General features: G+C 39.7%; 1 protein-coding gene across 3 annotated transcripts; it reads right to left on the minus strand.

The window, feature by feature from the left end:
• Positions 1 to 304: 304 nt before the first annotated feature.
• Positions 305 to 24,542, minus strand: LOC113536881 (coiled-coil domain-containing protein 60). 3 transcript variants are annotated; one of them, XM_053228938.1, is made up of 15 exons: positions 24,114 to 24,541; positions 22,100 to 22,210; positions 19,794 to 19,871; positions 19,118 to 19,194; positions 15,483 to 15,647; positions 15,162 to 15,290; positions 12,587 to 12,691; positions 9,321 to 9,411; positions 8,826 to 9,021; positions 6,933 to 7,026; positions 6,283 to 6,360; positions 4,550 to 4,684; positions 3,986 to 4,132; positions 3,634 to 3,823; positions 305 to 2,229 (listed from the first exon to the last, which is right to left on the minus strand). In XM_053228938.1, exons 1-15 carry the CDS (start codon positions 24,291 to 24,293, stop codon positions 2,131 to 2,133), a joined length of 1,875 nt encoding a protein of 624 aa, XP_053084913.1. In that variant the 5' UTR covers positions 24,294 to 24,541; the 3' UTR covers positions 305 to 2,130. The 3 variants fall into 3 exon arrangements, with proteins under 3 accessions (XP_053084913.1, XP_053084914.1, XP_053084915.1); XM_053228939.1 differs by lacking the exon at positions 12,587 to 12,691 and having other exon boundaries at positions 24,114 to 24,542; XM_053228940.1 differs by lacking the exon at positions 22,100 to 22,210 and having other exon boundaries at positions 24,114 to 24,539.
• Between the last annotated feature and the right edge of the window lie 373 nt (positions 24,543 to 24,915).

A 24,915-nucleotide genomic window follows, 5' to 3' on the forward strand; every position in this document is an offset into this window, starting at 1 on the left:
AGTTTCAGAAATGAACTATTTAGTTTTATTACTGAAGTTGTTAGATTTCTAAATCAACTATTAAGACTTTTTTGCTCAAAAGAAGTCCTTCCTAAGAGCAACCTACAAACTGGTGCTCCTGGATTTCACCAAGCATCATTGGAAATAAAAATTAGAATGATGTGTTGTTATCAGATGACAGCAAAATCAAACTTTTTGGGGCCCTGAACATCAGCGCCATGTTTGTTGAAAAAAAAAAAAAAACAGTGTAATGATACGAAGGTGGTGAATTTTATATATATGGTTTTATTTTCAGATTTTTTTTTTCTTTCATTTTTGTAGCCTTTTCTGATACATGATGAAAAATAAAGCATGTACAGTAAGACAAGTTATTTATAAAAAAAAATCAGTAGTGATAGCTATAATCACAGTGTCACAGTCAAGGTCACCTCACACTCTGACCCTTACAAATATCAGTAAGGTCACACTGAGTACTGTACTGGCATAAAAAACCATTTAATTCACACAATGTTTCTTTTTGCTTGCGTAACGGAGCAGTAATTTAGTAAAATTTCTTTTCAGGATCCATATCATTACTATCAGTAATATCATTTAGCATTTTTATACTACATTTATTCTTAAGTGTTGCATTTATATTATGTATATTGCATTTATACAACATTTATTATATTTATATTGTATATGTATACTGTACTTTACAAATGGGATTGCCTGGGGAAACAGGAGTTACACTGGAGTCATTTAAAGAAGAAAAAAATAATAATTTAAGTACGTAAATAGTATCTGGAGGATTTAAACTTGAACCCCTTTCTTGAAATTTAACCCAAAATGTTAACACAGGGTTCTAAAAAACCTCTGACTTATGTTACATGAACACATACACAGGGGCTCAGATGGGTGCTTATGGGAAACTTCATGTGTAAACACATTACAACACACACACACACACACACACACACAGACTTTCTCCATTCTGCAGTGTAAAGTGCTGAATAAATATTGAACTTTCCGTAGGCAGTTGCGTTATTGATATAGTGGGCAGAGAGATGGAGGCCCATGTACCAAGGACATGCTGAACAAACACACACACACACACACACTCTCTCTCTCTCTCTCTCTCTCTCTCACAAGGGCTTATTCAGACCTACAAATGCAGGCACAATCTGTTCATAAGCAAAGTACACATCTAAATGTGTGTATTGAGTGTATTTAATAATTACATTAACAAATGAGTCCTTTGTTTGCTGTGTGTGTGTGTGTGTGTGTGTATTTCCCACCAGGCATGATGACACTTTAGCAGATTAGATCAGTAGTAAATATTGAGACAGATTATTCCCCCTTTTTTTCTCAGCAACGTTTATAATATTCCCAATTTTTTTAACATTTTCATTTAAATTTAGGGGTGGTGTGATGAAGCGAAGTTACTGTTACCACCCCGTAGTTGATTATTTTCCTATATCAGCGCCTCCCGAAGTGTTTTATTCCTCTTTTATTCCTTTATAGCACAGCAATTCGACAATGATACCAATGTTTAATTAATTAAAGAACAATAGACAACTGAAAATTCCTAAACTTCCACATCAAGAAAGTGCTATCTATGTATCTATGTATCTATCTGTCTATCTATCTATCTATCGATCTATCGATCTGAGCAGATTTGCTGGACATCACACATGCCTGCTCGGAAATGACTCAGTCAGCAGTCACGCTGTAGGTAATCTCATACCAAACACTCTGACATGTTAAGACCTGGAACCAGGACGCAATTCCAGAGATTTCCGAACTCTCCCTCCCACTGTAGCCCCCCTGAGGCTGCCTCTGTGACCTTTGACCCCTTTTTTCCACCATTCTCAGGGATTTGATAGCTCTCCAGTACAGCTTATCAAAGTAGGATAAGAATAGTCGCTTTAACTTTGTACGTTGCTCTGATTCTGGAAAAAGGGCGATGGAAACCTTACAGTAGAGTCCAAAAGTCTGAGTCTACACTTTTTATTAAAGAATGCATTATTTAACAACGAGATCCAGTGATTAAAATGCACCATCACACTCAACTTTGTTCCCACAAAGTTGGAAGCACACAATTATTATTATTATTATTATTATTATTACAAAGAGAGATACTTGGAGAAATTATCTTTTGGCTTTTACACTCTGTGGAATGTCGACTTTACCACACAGCCAGCAGTCATACTCATCTGTAGACATCCTCACTGCGTTCTCCCTCACTATCTACACCACAGAGAGAGAGAGAGAGAGAGAGAGAGAGAGATGAAGAAAGAGACAGAGAGAGACAGAGAGACAGACAAGTACACTATTGAACATAGATACACAAAAATTTAATTCACAGATTTAAATCAGGATGCAGTGTGGAAATTAAATTGAAATCAATTCAATAAAAATTATTTAAAAGCGGTAAAAATGATAAAAATCTGAGATGTAGCTATAGCAACAAATGCATACTGGTAGCTTATTGACATCCTGGCTGATTTCTGATTTTCATGGATGGAATAAACAATTAACTTTTCAAGTGTTCTTTATTTAGTTTAAATAGTTTAATAGTTTAAGAGAAGACAGATAGAATGAGGGATGAAGTGAATGAGAAGACAGAGAAAAGGATGGCTTAAGTGAAAGAGAAGAGAAAGAAGATGACAGATATACAGCATTGTACAATAATTATGCACTACTGTAAATGCCCTGCTCAGTTTCTCACTGATTACACACTGCTGCTCAGACAGCCTGTGTGTGTGTGTGTGTGTGTGTGTGTGTGTGAGCCACGAGATGGGGTGACTCCTATGATTATAGAGGTACTCTGTAGTGGCTTTGGGTTTGCCTACACACTGCACACTTATGGGCCTTTATTCACGCACACACAAACACACAAACACACACACACAGAGTCAGTGCTCGAATTATAAAACAAAAACTCAAGGGTGACGGTGGATTCAGCGTGTATGGTGTGTGTACCTCTATAGTGACCCACACATTGTATGTATGTATAGTATATACATCCATACCATACATTTTATATATATATACAGTAGATAATATAGATAATAGTGTGCGTGTACAGTGCGTGTCTGTTTACCTCTATAGCCATCCACAGTAGTGTGTGTGTACTTTTATAGCCACATACAGCTACTGCAGTGTATTTATGTTTACATAATAGTGTGAGGGTGTGGGTATATGGGCCTCTATAGCCATCCACAGTAGTGTGTGTGTGTGTGTGTGTGTGTGTGTGTCCCTGTGAGTCTGTGACTCCTATGATTATAGAGGTACTCTGTAGTGGCTTTGGGTTTGCCCACACACAAACACTCACACACACACACACACACACATACAGTCAGTGCTCGAATTATAAAACAAAAATGAAAGGCAAGGGTGATGATGGATTCAGTGTGTTTGTGTGTGTATATGGTATATGTACCTCTATAGTGACCCACACACAGTTTGTGTATGTGTGTGTGTATGTGTATGTATATACACACATACATACACATACATACAATATATATTTGTCTGTAGATAATAGTGTGCGTGTATACGGTGTATGTGTCTGTTTACCTCTATAGCCATCCACAGTAGTGTGTGTGTGTGTGTGTGTGTGTGTGTGTGTGTGTGTGTGTGTATAAATACCTCTATAGCCACACACAGTTCAGGACAGCACAGCTCCCAGGGATGGAGGGAGTTTAGGACCCTGAGGAAGACGTGTGGTCGGATACGCAGAGTTCTCTCTTGTGTGTAACGCTTCAATTTCTCCAACACACACACCAACTTCCTGTTCGAGTGTGTGTGAGCGGACATGCTGCTGATTAACTTTGAGATCCTGGCAACAGAACACACACACATGTACAGTGAGAGAGAGGAGATATGGAGGAGGAAACACAGAAAAAAGATATAAAGGGCACCAAATTCTGTATTATTCCACTAACATTTAACAACACACACACACACACACACACACACACACACACACACACATACACACCAGAGGGTACTGTAGGGTGTGTCTGGTGTCTCAGAATCCTGCACTTGTGGATTTGGGGTGACACAGGGCACAGAGGAGGTACGACATCGAGAGGAAGACATGTTGGAAAGGGACTGATATCTCTGCACTCCACTCATCCACCTCTTCCTACAGAGAGAGAGAGAGAGAGAGAGAGAGAGAGATTTCTATAATCTTCTACAGGGATATAGTAATGAGCTCATTATAATACATTAATTATATTTATTCCACAGTGCTGTTGAATTCTCGATTCTGATTGGTCAATCAGCTCTGACAGTAGTGCAGCTGCAAAGCACAGGTTTATATAAATGCACTCGTTCTAATAAGTTATCGTTTCTATAGTAACAGCTAATTCACAGGGAAAAGAGATTAAAAACGTGTAATCCTTGATATGGATAAATTTTCTGTAAGGAGATGTATATTTAACATTTATGGAAGGAGTCTCCAGTGTCAGCGCTTTGTAACAGTCAGAGGTATGTATAATGTATAATATTGTATCATGTATAAGACACAGTAAGAATACTGTTATTTGAGGAAGTAACTCACTTGGCTTTGAGGTCGAGAGTGTCGGTTAAACTCAGTGATAATTCTTGAGCTCTTTCTTTAAACATTAGCTTCATTTCCTGCAACATGGCCGCCTTCTCATGGCTAAAAACCGTGGAGGCCAGGGAACGTTCTGAACTAAAAAAAAAACAAAAAGAAAAAAAAAAAACATTCATTAAAATACACGGAAATGGATATTTGGATCTTCCAAGGCTCAGTGGAACGTAAATGACTTTCAAGATCCCTGAGTGTATGTAGGGGTAGAGTGTGTAGGGGTAGAGTGTGTAGGGGTAGAGTGTGTAGGGGCAGTGTGTGTATGGGCAGTGTGTGTACGGGGAGAGTGTGTAGGGGCAGTGTGTGTAGAGGTCGAGTGTGTACAGGTAGTGTGTGTACAGGCAGTGTGTGTAGGGGCAGAGTGTGTAGGGGAAAAGTGTGCAGGGTCAGAGTGTGTAGGGGCAGTGTGTGTAGGGGCAGTGTGTGTATGGGCAGAGTGTGAAGAGGGGCAGTGAAGAATGGATAAACAAATTGATTATTAACAAGCAGAGCTCATGGAGGTGTACAAAGGAACTGATGCAAACACCGGGCAAATCTGTGGTGCTGATAGGGGCAGTGTGTGTAGGGGCAGAGTGTGTAGGGGCAGTGTGTGTGTAGGGGCAGTGTGTGTAGGGGCAGGGGCAGTATGTGTAGGGGCAGTGTGTGTAGGGGCAGAGTGTGTAGGGGCAGAGTGTGTAGGGTCAGTGTGTGTAGGGGCAGAGTGTGTAGGGGCAGTGTGTGTGTAGGGGCAGTGTGTGTAGGGGCAGAGTGTGTAGGGGCAGTGTGTGTGTAGGGGCAGAGTGTGTAGGGGCAGGGGCAGTATGTGTAGGGGCAGTGTGTGTGTAGGGGCAGAGTGTGTAGGGGCAGAGTGTGTAGGGGCAGTGTGTGTAGGGGCAGTGTGTGTGTAGGGGCAGTGTGTGTGTAGGGGCAGAGTGTGTAGGGGCAGTGTGTGTGTAGGGGCAGAGTGTGTAGGGGCAGTGTGTGTAGGGGCAGAGTGTGTAGGGGCAGTGTGTGTGTAGGGGCAGTGTGTGTGTAGGGGCAGAGTGTGTAGGGGCAGTGTGTGTGTAGGGGCAGTGTGTGTGTAGGGGCAGAGTGTGTAGGGGCAGTGTGTGTAGGGGCAGTGTGTGTGTAGGGGCAGAGTGTGTAGGGGCAGTGTGTGTGTAGGGGCAGTGTGTAGGGGCAGAGTGTGTAGGGGCAGTGTGTGTGTAGGGGCAGTGTGTGTAGGGGCAGTGTGTGTAGGGGCAGAGTGTGTAGGGGCAGTGTGTGTGTAGGGGCAGTGTGTAGGGGCAGAGTGTGTAGGGGCAGTGTGTGTAGGGGCAGTGTGTGTGTAGGGGCAGAGTGTGTAGGGGCAGTGTGTGTGTAGGGGCAGAGTGTGTAGGGGCAGTCTGTGTAGGGGCAGAGTGTGTAGGGGCAGTGTGTGTGTAGGGGCAGTGTGTGTAGGGGCAGTGTGTGTAGGGGCAGAGTGTGTAGGGGCAGAGTGTGTAGGGGCAGTGTGTGTGTAGGGGCAGTGTGTGTAGGGGCAGTGTGTGTAGGGGCAGAGTGTGTAGGGGCAGTGTGTGTCTGACCCACAGCACCACAGATTTGCCCGGTGTTCACATCACTTCCTTTGTACACCTCCATGAGCTCTGCTTGTTAATAATCAATTTCTTTATCCATTCTTCACACACAGACACATACATGTGTGTGTTTGGGGAAATTCTCACCTTTTTGGTGTGTGCGACTCCAATTTCCCAGCGACCCTGCTGTCCTGTGTGTTATACTGAGCTCTGAGTGTCTCAAAACTAGAGGAACACACACACACACACACACACACACACACGTCGCTCACTGAACATATAAAAACTGTTATGTCCAAGCAACAGAATGCACCATATAAACTAGATAATCGTTGATGTGGCATTCAGGGATCAGCGTATTAAAATTAAGTGAGTAATTTCCACTTAAGTAAAAATATGTAGCTTTTACATATTGATATAATGTCCATGTTACTACAATAAATGTACTTCATATGTGACATTTTTAACCTTCTTAACATTACCTCTTTACTTTTTGTTGAACTTATATATTTTACTTAAGTAGAAATTCTGCCCTTAATTTCCATAATTTTTTCAGCGAAGGAGTCTCCAGAGCACACACACGGAGACACACACATATTTCAGCACACTAAATTGCGTTACACTACAACAGTCAGAGTTTCGTCATCTCTGCCTGATGTTCAGCATCACACCCAAACCCACAGATTACCAACAGCAGACTCATATTCTGTAACAAAGTCATCTGAAACAGGGCTCAGGAGTGTGTGAGATTGTGTGAGATTGTGTGTGTGTGGATGTGGTGCATGATGGGAGTTCACCTGATCATATCTGTTTCAGAGTTGCAGTCTGTGGTTGAGCCGTAAAGCTCTTTAGAAACACTCTGGTGCACTTCATCCAGCAGCTTCTGCAAGTCTGAGACCCACACACACACACACACACACACACACACACACTCTTGACCGTGCAGTACCCAGATGTTTCTAGGGCAGTAAAGTCTCAAGTCAAACACACACTGTAACGTTTAGTAATAAATGGAAATGATGGTTCACTACAACCGCTTATTTTACAACCCAAAATGGCCACCTGAAACAATTTACTCAGAGTTAGTGTTTGCAGGGTAGCAGTAGTGTTCTGTGAAGACTCCAGGGGAAAAAAGGTAGACACCAGGAAGAAACAAACAAAAAAAAAAATCATGAAAGATACTTGGTAGAAAGACACCTCATAGATACAACGGGAAAACCCAGGGGAAAAATCATAATAAAAAAATTCTGTGAAGAAACCAGAAAAACAAGAGGAAGACACCATTAAAGGAAACCAGGAAGAGGAAAGAAGGAAAAGTACAGTTAAATGTCAGGAAGACACCTGGAAGAACTCAACAGACAACAATACAGGAAAAATAACAACAGGAAGACACCAGGAAAGAAAAACAGGAAGGCAGTAGGGAAACCAGGAAGACACAAAGGAAAAGAACAGTAAAATGTCAGAATGATGCCTGGTAGACCTCAGGAAACAAAACAGGAAATTTAAAAATAACAGGAAGTCACAGGGGGAAAATGTAAACAAACAAACAACAAACAAACAAACAAACAAACAAACAATAGGAAGACACCAGGAAAACAAATAACAGGAAAATACCAAGGGAAACCAGGAAGACCCAAGGAAAAGAATGAAGGAAAACAAATGAAGGGAAAAAACAGGGAAATTCTATGAAAAACACCAGAAAGAAGTCAGAAAAATAACAAGAAGGCACCATGAAAGAAAAATTGGAACAGGAAACAACAGTAAGAGCTGGAGGGAAACAGGAAGTGACAAAATAAAGTTTAGCTCAGGATAAAATCATTACTCTGTCTATTATGATATAATTATACACAATATAAATGTTACATCACTAAACTGAGACTACTGAAAGTTCACATGAATGAGATGTAAAATAATCATGATGTTAGCTCGCCCTCTGCTGGTCAACATCTGTATCACACATCAGCTGGAACGTTATTGTTTAAGGACAAATCTGATTATTGTAGAAGAGCTACAATTCCATATCCATGAATTTCATATTCAAAATTTTCATTAACATTATGAGAAATTACACACCATCACAGAGTTTTAATGTGCTCTCTCTCTCTCTCTCTCTCTCTCTCTCTCTCTCTCTCACACACACACACACACAGATATGAAAACGTGTAATAACACTCATCTCTTGTGGATTTAATATCTAATAAAAATGAGTACAACACTTTCATCTGGATCATTACTCACATTTATATCAAGCTCTATTATGAGGGTTTTTTTTCTCATTAAACATTTTAAAACTTGCGAGTTCTTTAAACACAACATTGAAAGATTTATCATGAATTATAATTTTTAAAAGGTTAAAAAGAGAGAAAGAGATACATCACTTAGAGTTTAAGTTTAAGCTTAGAAAAACAAGACAGGCAGTAAGATAGATAGATAGATAGATAGATAGTATGGTTAGACAGACAGACAGACAGATAGATAGATAGATAGATGTTATCTCCCTACTGCCCTCTGCTGTTCAACATCTGTAACACAATTTAATTATTGCCTTGTTCCTGAAGACTCCTTATTCATATGCATTCAGAGACACACATGACCTTTGACCCCTGTGCCACACATTATGGTTTCCTGTTCAGAGGTTCACACTTACACACACACACACACACACACACACAGAGTGACATGTGACCTACATTTAGAAATGGGAGGATCTGTCTCTGACATCACCACGCTCGGACACTCGCTCTCTTCACCCGAAAAAGTGACGTCACAGGAGGACATGTTGCCTAGCAACGAGGTTGTTAACACAGCTGATGACACGGCACTGAGGGCTGAGGACTTGTGGGTCAGAGAGGTGATGTGAGACAGTCTGATTACAGGACGCAAAGACTGAGAGAGAGAGAGAGAGAGAGAGAGAGAGGCAGAATATATCAGTCCTACACTTATACAATTAACACAAACCCTGTAAATGATTATTTTCATTATATTACAATTATTCATTTCTATCTATCTATCTATCTTCATTTTTATTTAGAATAATAATAGAATTTATTTATTATTATTGGGGCTCAGCTGCTCAGCAGAGAGCTCTGTGTGTGTGTGTGTGTGTGTGTGTGTGTGCTTGTTAGGTAGAGATGAACTATGGGACGATTCTCTCAGGTCAGTGAGTGAGACAGAGAGAGACAGACCTTAGGTGGAGAGATGAATCGCTCCCACTTGGCCTGAATCAACTTCTCTCTGTTCACAGCCTTCAGAGTGTTTCTGCTCTGCCCTGGATCCCTGAGGGAGAGACAGATAGAGAGAGAGAGAGAGAGAGATAGAGAGAGAGAGAGAGAGAGAGAGAGAGAGAGCAAATTGCATCCCATTCATTAATTCTGGTCTACAGCTCCAGGTTATATCCATATCACCTCTTTCTCTATCTCTCTCTCTCTCTCACACACACACACACACACACACACACACACACACACAGATACACACACATTCTCTTGCTTTCCCTCATTTTTTCTTTCTATTTATTTATTTATTACTATAATTAGCATTTCTGTTGTTTGATTCTTCTTGTTGTTGTTGTTGTTGTTATAAAAGTCCAGTACAAAGCGGTTGTGTCACAAAGACAATGTTGTAAATGTTGTAAGCAGAATATAAAGGTGTTATGGCCACCACCAGGGGGCGTGCTCCTACTGTACTCACAATTTGAACATTAACACAGGAGCAAATTAACACAGAGGGTTTCTGATATGGGGACACTTCCGCAACATTAGCTCACGTATACCATGCCGCTTTTTTTTTTACATTAAACATAGATGATAATCAACACTTTTCCCCATTTTTGTTCAGATAGCTAGCCTAGCCTATACTGTGATTTATGCTTGTCGCCATGGTTACATTCTACCATACAGTCACAGAACGAAACTACTGGTGTACTAACAACCAGACATGGAACAGGCTGGCCAAGGAAAACAACAGCAGTTGATGAAAGAAACATTGTGAAAGCTGTGAAGAAAAGCCAAAAACAAGTCAGTGACATCACCAACAACCTCCACAGGGCAGGGATGAAGGTATCACAATCCCCCATTCCAAGAAGACTTCGAGAGCAGAAATTTAGAGGCCAAACCACAAGATGTGAACTACTCATGAGCAGTAAGAATCGGAAGGCCAGATGGGAATTTGCAAAGAAATACAGAGACGAGCTGCAAAAGTTCTGGAACCGAGATTAACCTTTACCAAAGTGATGGAAAGAAACGATCTGCTCATGGTCCAATACATCATGGGTCAAGCATGGTGGAGGTAGTGTCATGGCATGGGCTTGCATGGCTGCTTCTGGAACGCACTCACTAATCTTTATTGATGATGGAACTCATGATGGTAGCAGCAGAATGAATTGAGAAGTCTACAGAAACAAACTGTGTGCCAATTTACAGAGAAATGCATCCAATCTAATTGGCAGGAACTTCATCATGAAGCAAGACAACGACCCAAAACACACTTCCAACACAATAAAAAACAAAAGAATTGACCATGCAGTTCCAATACTGCAATACGGAGGGAACCATATACGCACACAAGCTCCTTGCTTTTGTGTCTTGAAGCCAAACTCAATTATAAAGAACACACACACACACACACACTTCATAAAGCTCCTACCTTCATTATATCCACTCTGGACTCTGAGGTCACAGTGTTATTAAGGTCAGTGTTCAGCCTCAGGGAGGAAGTGCAGTGTGTTACTGTGAGTTAGACTCACACGCGCTCCCTAACACACACTCTAAATAAACAACACATTGATGATGAACTAACACTCTAACACTAACACACACACACAAAAAAACAGAAGACATGTTTTGCATGCATCCTTATTACTTATTGAAATATTTAAAGGAACAGTTCAAAATAAAATGGGTAGAAAAAGGCACTCCACGTCTTAAACACATCTGTCAGACCAACACCGTTATATCATTCTCATATCTAACGCAAAATTATGGATGGGAGAATAAACTTTTCCTTGAATTCCTACAATTCAGATTCATCATATGTTATAAAATCAATCTAAAAAGAAAATACCTTTACCTCCCCTCATGAACTCCTCAATATCTTATCCAAAATATATAGAATAATATCAAAATCCATCCCTACAATTTCCATACCATTAAAAAAAAAACGGGATGAAGAGTTAGCAATTTTACCCAGAGATGACTTTTAGCCACAGATTTTAAAGAACATGTCCTATATAACTAATAACACCAGTCTAAACCTGATACAAAATAATCCATAGAACTCACTACACAGGGCGAAACGTTTAAAATTTGAAATCTGTACACATTGCACTCAAAATACACCAGACAATTACACACAGTACACAGTTCACATTTCACAGTGCACAGTTCTTCCTCCAGCGTTGACCATCACCAAGACAACCTTACTAATGACCTGGAAATCAAAGAACACTATTCATCTAACACCAATGGAAAAAGTCTCTGCTTCAATAAAAAATAAAACTGCTGAATTCACCTCTATATGGACATGACTCAACACACACACACACACACACACACACACACATACACACTCACACACCATACACAAAAACCAAAGATGGTGTTGTACATTATAATACAACTACTACTTTTTTTTTCTCAACCCCACACCATCCTCTTGTGTGTCATGTCTACTGACTTGTCTACAGTCACGTCTACCTTCACGTCTACCGTCATGTCCACTGAAACGTCCGCTGACATGTCTACTGTCACGTCTACTGCCACGTCTACCGTCACGTCCACTGACACATCTACTGTCACCTCTACTGCCACATCTACCGTCACGTTCACTGACATGTCTACTGTCAACGTCTACTGTCACATCTACTGCCACGTCTACCGTCATGTCCACTGACACATCTACTGTCAACGTCTACTGTCACGTCTACTGTCACCTCTACTGCCATGTCTACCGTCACGTCCACTGACACGTCTACTGTCACCTCTACTGCCACGTCTACCGTCATGTCCACTGACACATCTACTGTCAACGTCTACTGTCACGTCTACTGTCACCTCTACTGCCACGTCCACCGTCACGTCCACTGACACATCTACTGTCACCTCTACTGCCACATCTACCGTCACGTTCACTGACATGTCTACTGTCACATCTACTGCCACGTCTACCGTCACGTCCACTGACAAGTCTACAGTCATGTCTACTGACAAGTCTACTGTCATGTCTACTATCACGTCCCTGAGACATTTTCTGACACGCCTACTGTCACGTCTACTGACAAATCTACCGGTACGTCTACTGTCACATCTACTGTCACATCTACTGTCATGTCTGTTATGGTCCTCTGAAGAGTGGTGGTAGGCCCAAAAAAAATCAAATAAAATAACATAAAATGTACAGGCTAAGAGAAAATTGCAGCTAGCAGTTGTGCAAACTGTTATGATTGAACTCATACTTAGCATCCCAGCAGGAAACCACAGGTCCGAATTTTCCAGAACGTTCCAGAGTCAGAGCCTCCAACAACCAGCACAGACAGCACAGCTGCCGATACACATGTTCCCTAGAAGAACACAGAGCAGAAAACGTATTACATCTCAAATCCCTGCACAATATATACATTTATATCACAGCAATAATTCTGATTGGTCAGATGGCTCAAGGTTTATATTAATGCGCTCATACTAATATATTATTTTTGTATAGTAAAAGCTAACACAGGGACTTGTATGGTGGACGATCCACATAAATGAATATAAAAATATGTGTGATCGTTCATATGGTGAATTTTCCCAAAAGGACATTGAAGGAGTCTCCAGTGTCAGCGCTTTGTAATAGTCAGATGTAAAGTTGTGATTTGAACATTTCTGACATCTTCAGGACAGAGGAGTTTCTGGTTTGCGGTGAGATGAAGCAGAGTGACTGTTAGCACTTCGAAGTTAATTATTTTCTAATAACAGCATGTCATGATGTGTGTTATTCCTTTTACACCTCAACAACTTGCTGACAATTACAATTTTTAATTATTAAAGTTATAGAACAACTACAAAAAAAAAAGTTAGTTCCTGTTCTCACTTGCGTTATAGCAGCTATAAACAGTCGTTTTCTCACCTGCCTCTTTTTTTCTCTGGAAATTAATAAGACAAAAAAAATCCAGGTTTTCATGTTACCAAGAAACCGCAAAAGCATAAACTCCTCTGTCCTGAAGACTCTCTGGGGAAAAAAAAGAACTGACACTGGAGACTCCTTCCATAAATATTTCACAAACATCTCCTATTTATGTTTGATCTATAGCATTCTAGCTTATTATCATATTATTTATAACATAATTTTACTGGGAAAAATAGACAGTCCCTTGCAATACCACCATAATCCACTGGGGGCTGCAGCCTGAAGAAAACCATTGACGTACACCACAACATACACCTTAACATTATGCTTAAAAAAGTAGCTTGTAGCTATAAACACATGTATATTGATGTATATACACACAACCTGTAAATATCATTCTGTAATTATTGCAGTCTAGGGGAAAATCAGCGGCCCCTCCTTAAGTGGTACAGGCCGTTTTGCCTTGAATAGCAGTTAGCTATTGTTCTTTATCACATTGTAGTGGAGGTGTAGCATAGTGACATATTTAATAAAATAAAACAGCAAGCAAAGAAAGAACCATAAGAAAAGCATTTGGTTAACTGCCACAATCACATGCTTGGTAAAGTTAGAGCCTTACAGGAAGCTAATAGGTCATCTTTCTCCGCTAAGTTGGCTATTAGCTATTCATAAAAGCTTTTAGCACTGGTGGCTGTCAGGCCAACAAGGAAACGTCTGTGTCTGTTCTTTTCTTTTCAGTTCTGCTCTAGTAGGGGTGCCGCTGCTCGGCTCTTTGTAACTCTCAGGCTGAAATTGCGTCTCACTCCAATGAATCGTTCACACAAAAGCCAACATGCTTCTGTGCGTATGTGTGAAACATGGCTGAATAAAAGACCAGCAATTTCTCTGAAAGTGTTTTCAAAAAATGTCTCTTTTGTAAACTTATCTGAGACTGAGATATTTGCCGGAGTTTTTTTTTATTCCTAAGTGTTTTAGAGTGTGTGGGCACACACACACACACACACACACACACACAGGCCACTATTTGAGAGCACAGCAATCAAATGCAGCAACAAAACACCCACTGATGTTTTCAGCATTTAAATCTTCAGTGTACGCACTTCACTTGTGCTTGTGTAAAAAGTGTGTTAAAACCAAGAGAGAAAGAGAGAGAGAGAGAGAGAGAGAGAGAGATGGAAATACACACATCAGAGAAAGTGATGAAGAGAGAAATACACCACAAAACAGAAAGACATGGAGAGAGAAAGAGAGACATAGGAAGACAAAGATGAAGAGACACATGAGTGAAAGAGATGAGCAAGACAGAGGAAAAAGAGACAAGAGGAGAAAGATGGAGAGAGAAGAGAGGCATACGAGAGAAAGAGATAAGAGAAAGACAGTGACAGGAAGAAATTGAGAGAGAAAGACACAGTAAGACGGAGAGAGATGGAGAGAGATATAGAGACACTGGAAGAGAAGGATGGAGAGAGAGAGAAACATGAGAGAAAGAAAAGACAGTGAGACAAAGAGGTAAGGAGAGAAAGACAGTCATAAGAAAAGAAAGATGGAGAGAGACATGAGAAAAAGATATGAGAAAAGAGACAGAAAGAGATGGAGAGAGAGACATAGTAAGAGAAAGATGAAGAGAGACAAGTGAGAGAAAGAGGTGTAGTGAAAAAGAAACAGTGAAATAGAAAGAGATGCAGACAAAGAGAGGCGTAGGAAAGGAAAGATGGAGAGAGACACATGAGAGAAAGAGATGAGAAAAAGAAGCACCAAGACAGAAAATGATAGACAGAATTCTAGGCAAAAATTTAGAAAGAAAGAAATCAAACAAGGAACAGAGGAAAAGGGGATATGAGAGAAAGAATGAGTGAGAAAGATAGAGAGAAAGTATGAGAAAGAAGAAAAACAGACAGAGAGTGTGTGGAATAGAGTCTCACTCTGATAGCTGCTGTGGCTGATCTGAAGTCAGTGATTGGTGGACTGGAGTAAAGGGGCGGAGTCGTTGGCCCTGCCTTCTGTCGCTCTGTCTCCATGGTGATGAGGCGACTCCTCCATTAACAGATATTCTGGATAGAAAACAGTATTTGTGTACATAGATGAAATAATCTTCATCTTCTTCTTCATCTCAGTGAAGATCCACAAAAGCAATCCGGATGGAAATGAAGCCCTTTCCCATAATTCCATATTCATACCCTTCTCATAAAATCCCACAAAAAAAAAGAAAAATCTGGTATTTTAAGGGTTAACAATAACAATACCTCTCCTCCTCATTCTCTATCTCAGAGTCAGCGATGGAGGCTGGATGATGAAGATCAGTGCATCTCCTCTCTTCTTTTTTCCTCCTCTTTTCATTCTTCTGCTCCTCCTGCTCCTGGAGGAGTTGAAAATAGCTACGGCCCTGCTTCACTGCCGAAACCAGTTTCCTGAGGGACAAACAATAAACATTACATTTCTTAAACACCAAAAAACATTGTTTTTAGAACCATAGATTGAATACTAGATGAAATAACCCCCATTAACAGCATCACCACTGGACCATAAACACCATCAAACAGCAACATTCCCTATCTCACGCCAACATTTTCCATCAAATGCAAACATTCTCCATCAAATTCCAACACACACACACACACACACACACACCAACAAACTCTCTAGTATTCAGTACCAAAAACCAACACTAACACATGCACGTACACACAGTTACACACCCACACACATACACACACAAACACACACACATACACCATCAAACACCACCAATCACCAACAAGCACCAAAATTCACCATCACACGCCAACATTTTCCATCAAACACCTACCAATAAACACTAACATCATCAGACACTAACATTACCATTTACACTCCAGCATTCAATACACACTGTCAAACTCTCTAACATTTCAAACACCAACTATCCAACCATCAAACGACAACATTCACCATCAAACACTAATATTCACCATTAAACACCAACTTTCATCAAACACCACATCATTCATCTTCAAACAAGAACAGTCAAACGGCAACACTGACCAACAAACACCAACTTTCACATCAATGGAACAGTTTCCATCAAATATTTGCCAAAAAACATTCTCTATTAAACACCAACATTCATAATCAAACACTAAAATTCTCCATCAAACACCAACATGCCTAATTACACACCAGCATTCAACCACACCATCAAGTACCAACATTCTCCATCAAACACCAACTTTCATAATCAAACACTAAAATTCTCCATCAAACACCAACACTCTGCATCAAACACAAACATTCTCAATCAAACACGAAAATTCTCCATTCAACAGCAACATCTTTCATCACATCCACATTTGCACTGTCAATACATCCACAATGCTTCTGTACTGTTCTTCTTATAACATTAGGCCTCCTGCTGAGAAGGTCATTTCACTGAGTGAAAGCGGAGCAGAAATTTCCAGCTACGTGCAGTGCAGATAATAAAAGCCAATGAACGCTGGAGGTAAAGAAAGCAGCGACCCACATAAACAGTAAACTCATTCTATTTTGACTGGATAAAAAAGCCAGCCGCAGTAATTGTGTTTTCCTTCTTTAAAATGCCAGACCACCCCAGCTTTAGCATGCATAATTCACAATTCTGGAATCTATCAGTGACTGTCATAAATGTCATCCATTTTGTGATGCCCAGAGAGGAAAAGAGAGAGAAAGAGAGAATGAGAGAGAGAGAGGCCTGCTGAGAAACATGGTGTTTTATTCTCCCACATGGACGGACGAAATGCCAGCTCTGATGCCTGCCAGGCTTACACTAGGCACAAGAATGGAAGAAAAATAGAAATTGAGAGTGTAGTGGGACTGGTGTGAAAATAGATAGATTTGTTGGTGTTTGATAGTGAATGTTGGTGATGATGAATGTTGGTGTAGGTGTTTAATGGTGAAAGTTGGTGTTTGATGGTGAACGTTGGTGTTGATGAATGTTGATGTAGGTGTTTGATGGTGAATGTAGGTGTTTGATGCTGAATGTAGGTGTTTGGTGGTGAAAGTTGGTGTTTGACGCTGAATGTAGGTGTTTGATGCTGAATGTAGGTGTTTGGTGGTGAAAGTTGGTGTTTGATGGTGAATGTTGGTGTTGATGAATATTGATGTAGGTGTTTGGTGATGAATGTTGGTGTGTAATGAAGAATATAGATGTTTGATAGAGATTGTAGGTGTTTGATGCTGAATGATGGTGTTTGATGGTGAGTGTTGGTGTTTGAAGCTCTATGTTGGTGTAGGTGTTTGATGGTGAATGATAGTGTTGGTGTTTGATGGTGAATGTTGGTGTAGGTGTTTGATGGTGAATGATGGTGTTTGATGGTGGATGTTGTTGGTGTTTGATGGTGAATGTTGGTGTGAATGTAGATGGTTGATAGAGAATGTAGTTGTTTGATGCTGAGTGTTGGTGTAGGTGTTTGATGGTGAATGTTGGTGTTTGATGGTGAATGTTGGTGTTTGACACTGAATGTAGGTGTTTGATGCTGAATGTAGTTGTTTGGTGGTGAATATTGGTGTGTAATGAAGAATATAGATGTTTGATAGAGAATGTAGGTGTTTGATGCTGAATGATGGTGTTTGATGGTGAGTGTTGGTGTTTGAAGCTGTATGTTGGTGTAGGTGTTTGATGGTGAATAATAGTGTTGGTGTTTGAAGCTGTATGTTGGTGTAGGTGTTTGATGGTGAATAATAGTGTTGGTGTTTGATGGTGAATGTTGGTGTAGGTGTTTGATGGTGAATGATGGTGTTTGATGGTGGATTAAGTTTGATTAATGGTGGATGGTGTTTGATGGTGGATGTTGTTGGTGTTTGATGGTGAATGTTGGTGTTTGATGGTGAATGTTGGTGTGAATGTAGATGGTTGATAGAGAATGTAGTTGTTTGATGCTGAGTGTTGGTGTAGGTGTTTGACGGTGAATGTTGGTGTTTGATGGTGAATGTTGGTGTGAATGTAGAATGTAGTTGTGAGTTGTGAATGTAGTTGTTTGATGCTGAGTGTTGGTGTAGGTGTTTGATGGTGAATGTTGGTGTTTGATGGTGAATGTTGGTGATTGACGCTGAATGTTGGTGTTTGATGCTGAATGTAGGTGTTTGAGGTTGTATGTTGGTGTAGGTATTTGACAGTGAATGTTGGTGTTTGAGGCTGAATGTTGGTGTAGGTTCTGATGGTGAATGTTGCTTGATGTTGAATGTTGGTGTAGGTGTTTGATGTTAAATGTTGGTGTTGGTGTTTGAAGCTGAATGTTGGTGTAGGTGTTTGACAGTGAATGCTGGTGTTTGATGGTGAACACAACCATTCACATCTTTATACAACCAATGGGAAATTTGGAAAACATTTGAAGGGGAAACATACCTAGAGACTGACCATGAAACATTTTCCAACTAGTGTTTAGCATACTTCAAAAAAAGGCACAAAGATGCTTTAATTCCCTTAGAGGTTATGGTTGAGAAAGCTGACATTTGCCTTGACACTGAATGACCAAAATGGTACTGAATTCAAGTTTTAGGTCCCTGAGCAGACTAGCCATGGTTTTTTTATGTCCTACACATTGCAGGGCTTAGCCTTTTATTTCCAACTATTATGCCTATACTTTCAAAGGCCATTACACTTTCATTCTAGCTAAAGCTCTCCACTTATGAGCTATAATATCTGGCTGACGGCTGTTTCTTTCAACTCAGGAGGCCTTGAATCAAATGCAGAAGAATGTCATGCATCATAAAGAAAATGAAAAATCCCTGCAGCAGGCAAACAACAACAAACACTATTCCTACAGGAAATCTGGGTTGCTGATTATTTAATCCTCCAGCATCTGTGGTGAGCGCTAAATTCAGCTAAATTATTCATGCTAACTTAGGTACTGGCAGGAGAACCAACCTGGAGCGCTGTAGATGCTTCCAGAGGTTGTCGGTGTCTCCTCTTTTCAGAGACTTTGGCCTCTTTAGGGGCAAATCCTGAGAGAGAGAAAAGAACAAAGGAAATCAATTAAATTAAAAATAGTGTAAAGTAAACTTTACACAAAGAATCTCATACTTTCTTGGATTACAAAGATAAGGGCCTTGAATTCTGCTGCCTTACAAAAAGAAAACTGTCTAAAACAAGTGAACCAAAAATGTTACCAAATCTGTATATACAGTGTTTTGTTGGGCTTGCATATGCAAAGTAAAATTTGTATGAATATTATGATTTTTTAAAAATATATTTACTGTGGTATATTGTGGTATTAAATCTACAAACCACAAACCATAAATAAGTCAGCAAAATAAAAAAAAAGGAAATCTAATTTTTTTTGCCTAAAAGATGTATATTCAGCATTGTTTTGCTCTGCATCTTAAATTTATGCAGTATTAGGTACATTAAAAAAAAATCCTCAAATGACCACCAAAGCCATTGCAAGGTTACTCAGACAAGCACCCACAATTCCAAAGTGCAAAATTCCAAGTAGAAGCACCTCAATCAATTAATTGCCGGTGTTTTAATTATCAAAAGGTTTCACATCTCTTCATCTTCACATACTCAGCAGACTGAGCTGTGACTCACGCTGACCTCATACCTTATTTTGTTGCAAAGAGTCTGGAGCAGTCGAGTGGCAGACACCTTCATCGGCTATACAGAGCTCTATTTTTGGCTCCTACAGAAAAAAATAACAATGCTGAGTCGGTTTTGTGTTCACCTGTGATATTCCTGACCTATTTGGTCATAACTTGCTTAAAAATACACACACACAATCAAAGGATTCTGAATTTTTGGCTAGTGTTGTAATTTTTCTTGGCATCAACGAGTCAGTTATGGGTCAGTGTCCAAAAACTGTACCCAAGTTCTGCTACGTATTTTATTTAAAAACATTCTTTTTTTTTTTTAGCCTTGAATGTGGCATTTTTTTATTTTAGCCTTAGCTTAGTCTGAGGCACATCCTTAAATAGTTTCATCTGTCATATTTGCAAAATCAACAAAGTACTGAAGTCGGGTCTGCCTCAGAGGCAGAATGAAATGTATTGGCTAAAAACTTCCTCAGAGGCAGCAAAGCAGTCCACTGTTTAATAGCTGATCCACTTGTACCTTAGGATTTCTCCAAAATATTTAGAATACCAGTAAGATATCCGAAATCCCAGCTGCATAGCTTGCTATCAAGCTAACACTAGCAATTAAAGGAGTTCATAGTTTATATACCTTATGAGACTTAGGTAGCTGAACACTTTTCTAGTTTAACAACACTGTTCACTTTTTGTTAACATCATAATTATCGTATAATTATTATGACATATTATACCATACTTATATACAGTAGCAGTTAAAATTTTATCAACCAATCACAAACTTAATCACATGACTTTACGACTAGTCTTCCTTTTCACTTATTTGTCCCAACAAAGCTTAGGATAGCTAAGCTAATGCTGCATTCGTCTACATTCAGCTGCATTCAACATTAAACTGCATTCAGCTTGCTTGTGTTGCTTAATCTTAGTGCAGCCTTTGACAACATTGATCATACTATTCTCCTTGACAGACTAGAAAATGTTGTTGGTTAAGGGAACAGCCCTCTCCTGTCTCAGGTCTTATTTGACTGATCTTTATCAGTTTGTAGATGTAAATGGTGACTTCTTTATGCATTCTAAGGTAAAGTTTGGTGTTCAGCAAGGTTCTGTTTTAGGCCTGCTGCTTTTTTCTTTATATATGCTACCTCTGAGTAAAATTATTCATAAACATGGTATTAACTTCCATTGTTATGCTACTGACATTTAGCTGACAGACATCAGCTTAATAAAGTTGAGGAATGTGTTAAGGATATTAAGAAAGAAGTACTTGTACTAGGACCACATGCAGCTAGAAATAAGCTTTCTGATTACATAATAACTCTGGATGGCCTTTCTGTTTCATCATGTGCAGCAGTAAAAAACTTTGGTGTGATTATTGACTCCAGTCTTTCATTTGAAGGTCATGTAGCTAATATTACTAGGATAGCCTTCTTTCATCTCAGAAATATTGCTAAGATAAGAAATATATTGTCACTACAGTAAAACTAATTCATGCTTTTGTTACCTCCAGATTGGATTATTGTCATGCTTTAGTGTCTGGATGTTCCAAGACACTAAAACTCCAGTTAGTCCAGAATGCAGCAGCGAGAATCCTTACTAGAACCAGAAGATATGATCATATCACCCCTATCTTATCCACACTGCATTGGCTCCCAATCAAATTTCATATTCATTTTAAATACTACTATTGACCTATAAAGCACTGAATGGTCTCGCACCGCAGTACCTGAGCGAACATTTGGGCTTTTATGATCCGCCACGCCTACTTAGATCAAAAGGTGCAGGCTATTTGTTGGTACCTCGAATAGTGAAGGCTACAGCAGGGGGCAGAGCTTTCTCTTACGAAGTTCCACAGTTATGGAACAGTCTTCCAATTAGTATTCAAGACTCAGGCACAGTCTCAGTGTTTAAGTCTAGGCTGAAAACATATTTGTTTAGTCAAGCCTTTTGTGAATAGTTTTTAGGTAAAGCGCAGATCTAGAGGGTTCACAGGCATAGAGTGTTGTGGCGAACTGGGATTTTTTGGATGCTGTCATCCCCCCACTCTCACTTGTTCATTCAGGTTTGTTGACGTTGGAGTGGCTGGCTGCTTCATGTCCCAGGGCACCCACATGCCTGTGTTACCTTTCGGCTTTCCCTTTTAGTTACGCTGTACTGCAGGAGTCCCTGCTTGCACTCTGCACACAAAGTACATTGTCCTTAACCATTACGTGGCATTTAGCATACCTAACAATCTCTCTCTTTCTCCCCCTCTCTCTGTCTGTCTCTCTCTCTCTCTCTGTCGAACTACACATGCTACTCCTGAGATACCAGTGATCCTTACCCCTTCTGTTCTCTGGACCTGCCTGATCCATCCTGATGCCCTACTTCTGGTTGGAGTTCTCATCACTTGGAAACCACTCACTGCTGCTGAGGATGGTTCCACATGGACAGCCTAAAGATCAATGAGATTACTGTAGATGGTACCACTTATAAACCATGAAAGTGGCTCTGGACTGCAATTGATATGAACAGTCTTGCTATGATGGCTTAGGACTACAATTGCTATGATAGCTTTAGGACTACAATGAACAGGTTTGCACTCAAGTCTCCATCAGTGCACAGATGATAACTTCAACAAAATAGACTTTATGTGAAAACTCACAAGATAAAGCGTGTCGAGCTTGAAAATGAGGTAATTCTGATTTCAGACTTTTCACTTCTGACTTAAGTCGAATGCAACACAAGTGCTAATGTAAGCCAGAGAGCTGGTTAGCTTAGCTAACACTGCACTGTGTAATTAAAAAAAGAAATAGATCGATGAGTTTACTAGCAAGCTAGCTAATGTTTGGTGAAATATTGTATTGTTTAATATGTAAAAAAATGGATAGATGAAATTACTAGCAAACTACCTAAAGTTAGTTAAAGAATTGTGTTGATGTCATACGGTCAGTTTTGCATGTGGATAATCAAACTTAACGTACTGATATTAGCCTACTGTGTACAAAACAAGGAGCATGGAGCATGGAGTTAGAGCTAATGCTAACATAAACTTCAGGTAGATGATGCACTGGGTCACCATCAAAATCTCATATTAGCCAGCTAATAAAAAAAGGCATTCAGTAGTTTAATAGTAGCTTTTGTAAATTCATATAATCAATTTAATTGAATACATATTTTACATAAACAGGAGATTCCAGCTACTCATTATGCATTTATTCATTTCCTGTACTGTTCTAGTCTAAAGCCTGCCACTGGGCCATTGTCTAGAAGTGCATCCATGCTGTCATGTTTGTGGAAAAATGTTCGCCTGGATGTGCCAAAGGCCTTCTGGTTGACAAATGTGGCTTCTTTCAGACGGAGGTGTCTCCTCCGGTTGCTCTGTCTCTCCTCTCCTCTCCGCTGTGCCTCTACTCTCCCCTCTCTCCCTCTCCTGATAGATGATCCTATTTGCAGTAAATCTGCTCATGTTCAACATCGTAGCCTAGAAAGCACTCCAGGTTTCTCCCTACTGACCACAAATAGTGTGTTAAAGTGTGCCAGAAAAGCATGTCTGCTACAGTTTTACACAATGCCATGCAATAACACTGAGTGTATACTGCGTCTCCAGTTTACTAGGTCAAGAGATAGATTAAGTGTAGAAGATAGATGCTGAAAGATGCTGAAAAAAAGTCGATATAGGCAAGTTTGTCCACTCAGCAGCCATCTTTAGCAGTTATTTCCAGTCCTACAAAACCTTAAGTTGAACTTAGGCTCTGTCATAGCTTAGTGTGCACACAAATAGTAACTATGTTTGAGTTTATGAACTATATACCATATATAGATATACCAATTTACCAAAAAGAATTGAATAAATTAAATACATTTCAATGTAACATTACGTTATAATCTTGAAACTTACACCTACCCCCCTATGTGAATACTTATGCAATCAAAACTTTTACATTTTTTAAAATTATTTTGCAGACTATACTGATTTTCAATTTCAGGTTGTAAGATGACAAAATGTGGAAAGTTTAGTGCTTGTGGGGGCAAATACTTATGCAACACACCGTATCCCATTGCAAGTAACTACTTATCAAATCTGGTGCTGTAAATTTACAGGTTTCTTTTCTTTTTTGTGTAATGAGCAGGGTAGGAGGAGGTACTAGGAACACTAGTCCAGACTGCTAACTTTGCCTTTTGAAAGAATGCATTTATACATTTATACATTAGGAATACACTTTTATTTAAAATGACAACTGAGAGAGAATACATCCCAAGCAACTGAGGGTCAACAAAAGAGACTCAGAGTCAAACAAACTCAAACAGGAAATAAATATACTCAACACAGACTGAAATATTGTTAAAAAAATTACCTCGTCCATTTTTTGAGTCTCCAGATGAAGCATTTCCTTCACTTCACCAAACACCTGCTTGTGTTTGTGGTGGAATTTCTCCCAGAATTCCTCCTCCCATTTCGGGTTCATGTAAAGCTCCTTATTCCTTAAAGACTGTCCAGGGTCCAAAATCTGGCATGGCTGAAGCGTTTGTGGCATTGTGCTATGTTTTCTAATCCAAAACAATAGAAAGGGTTCAAGTCTTGAAGAAACAATCAGAACAGCACATTATCTACAGAGTGCATGTAGTGCATGTGGAGCACTGAAGGCCAAATTTCTCCGGAGTGCACATGTAGGCAAAAATGGCTCTGGGTCCTGTTGTGTGTCTCGTCTCCAATAGCAACAAGGCCATTTAAAACCAGCTAGAGTGGGGGGAAAAACTGTTTGTCTCCTGTCCAGGGGTTAAAGTGCTCAGTGTGCTTTAAAAACTGAGAAACAGCTTATCTAACACAATATGCAGCATGGATGCTGACAAAAGTATTTGAATATAATTTCCTTTATTTGAATTATATACATGTCACATTAAATCATTTTCCCCTATTTAATAGATTTACATTTTGCCAGTGTTTTTTCTTTGCTTTGAATTCACTAGGGCTCAGATTTGTCTTTAAAAAACATAATTTGAAAGTAATTAAAAATACAGCTTTAATGTATATTAGGCCAAAGATTTATTAAATACACCCTAAAAAAAGAATTTGTATGTTGTTTAAAGTTGTATGTTGTACAGTACATTAAATTTGTAGTTGCAAAATTAAAAATGTACAACTGACTATAAAAAAGT

This window comes from Pangasianodon hypophthalmus, chromosome 24 (genome assembly GCF_027358585.1).
Source record: "Pangasianodon hypophthalmus isolate fPanHyp1 chromosome 24, fPanHyp1.pri, whole genome shotgun sequence".
Taxonomy (NCBI): Eukaryota; Metazoa; Chordata; class Actinopteri; order Siluriformes; family Pangasiidae; genus Pangasianodon; species Pangasianodon hypophthalmus.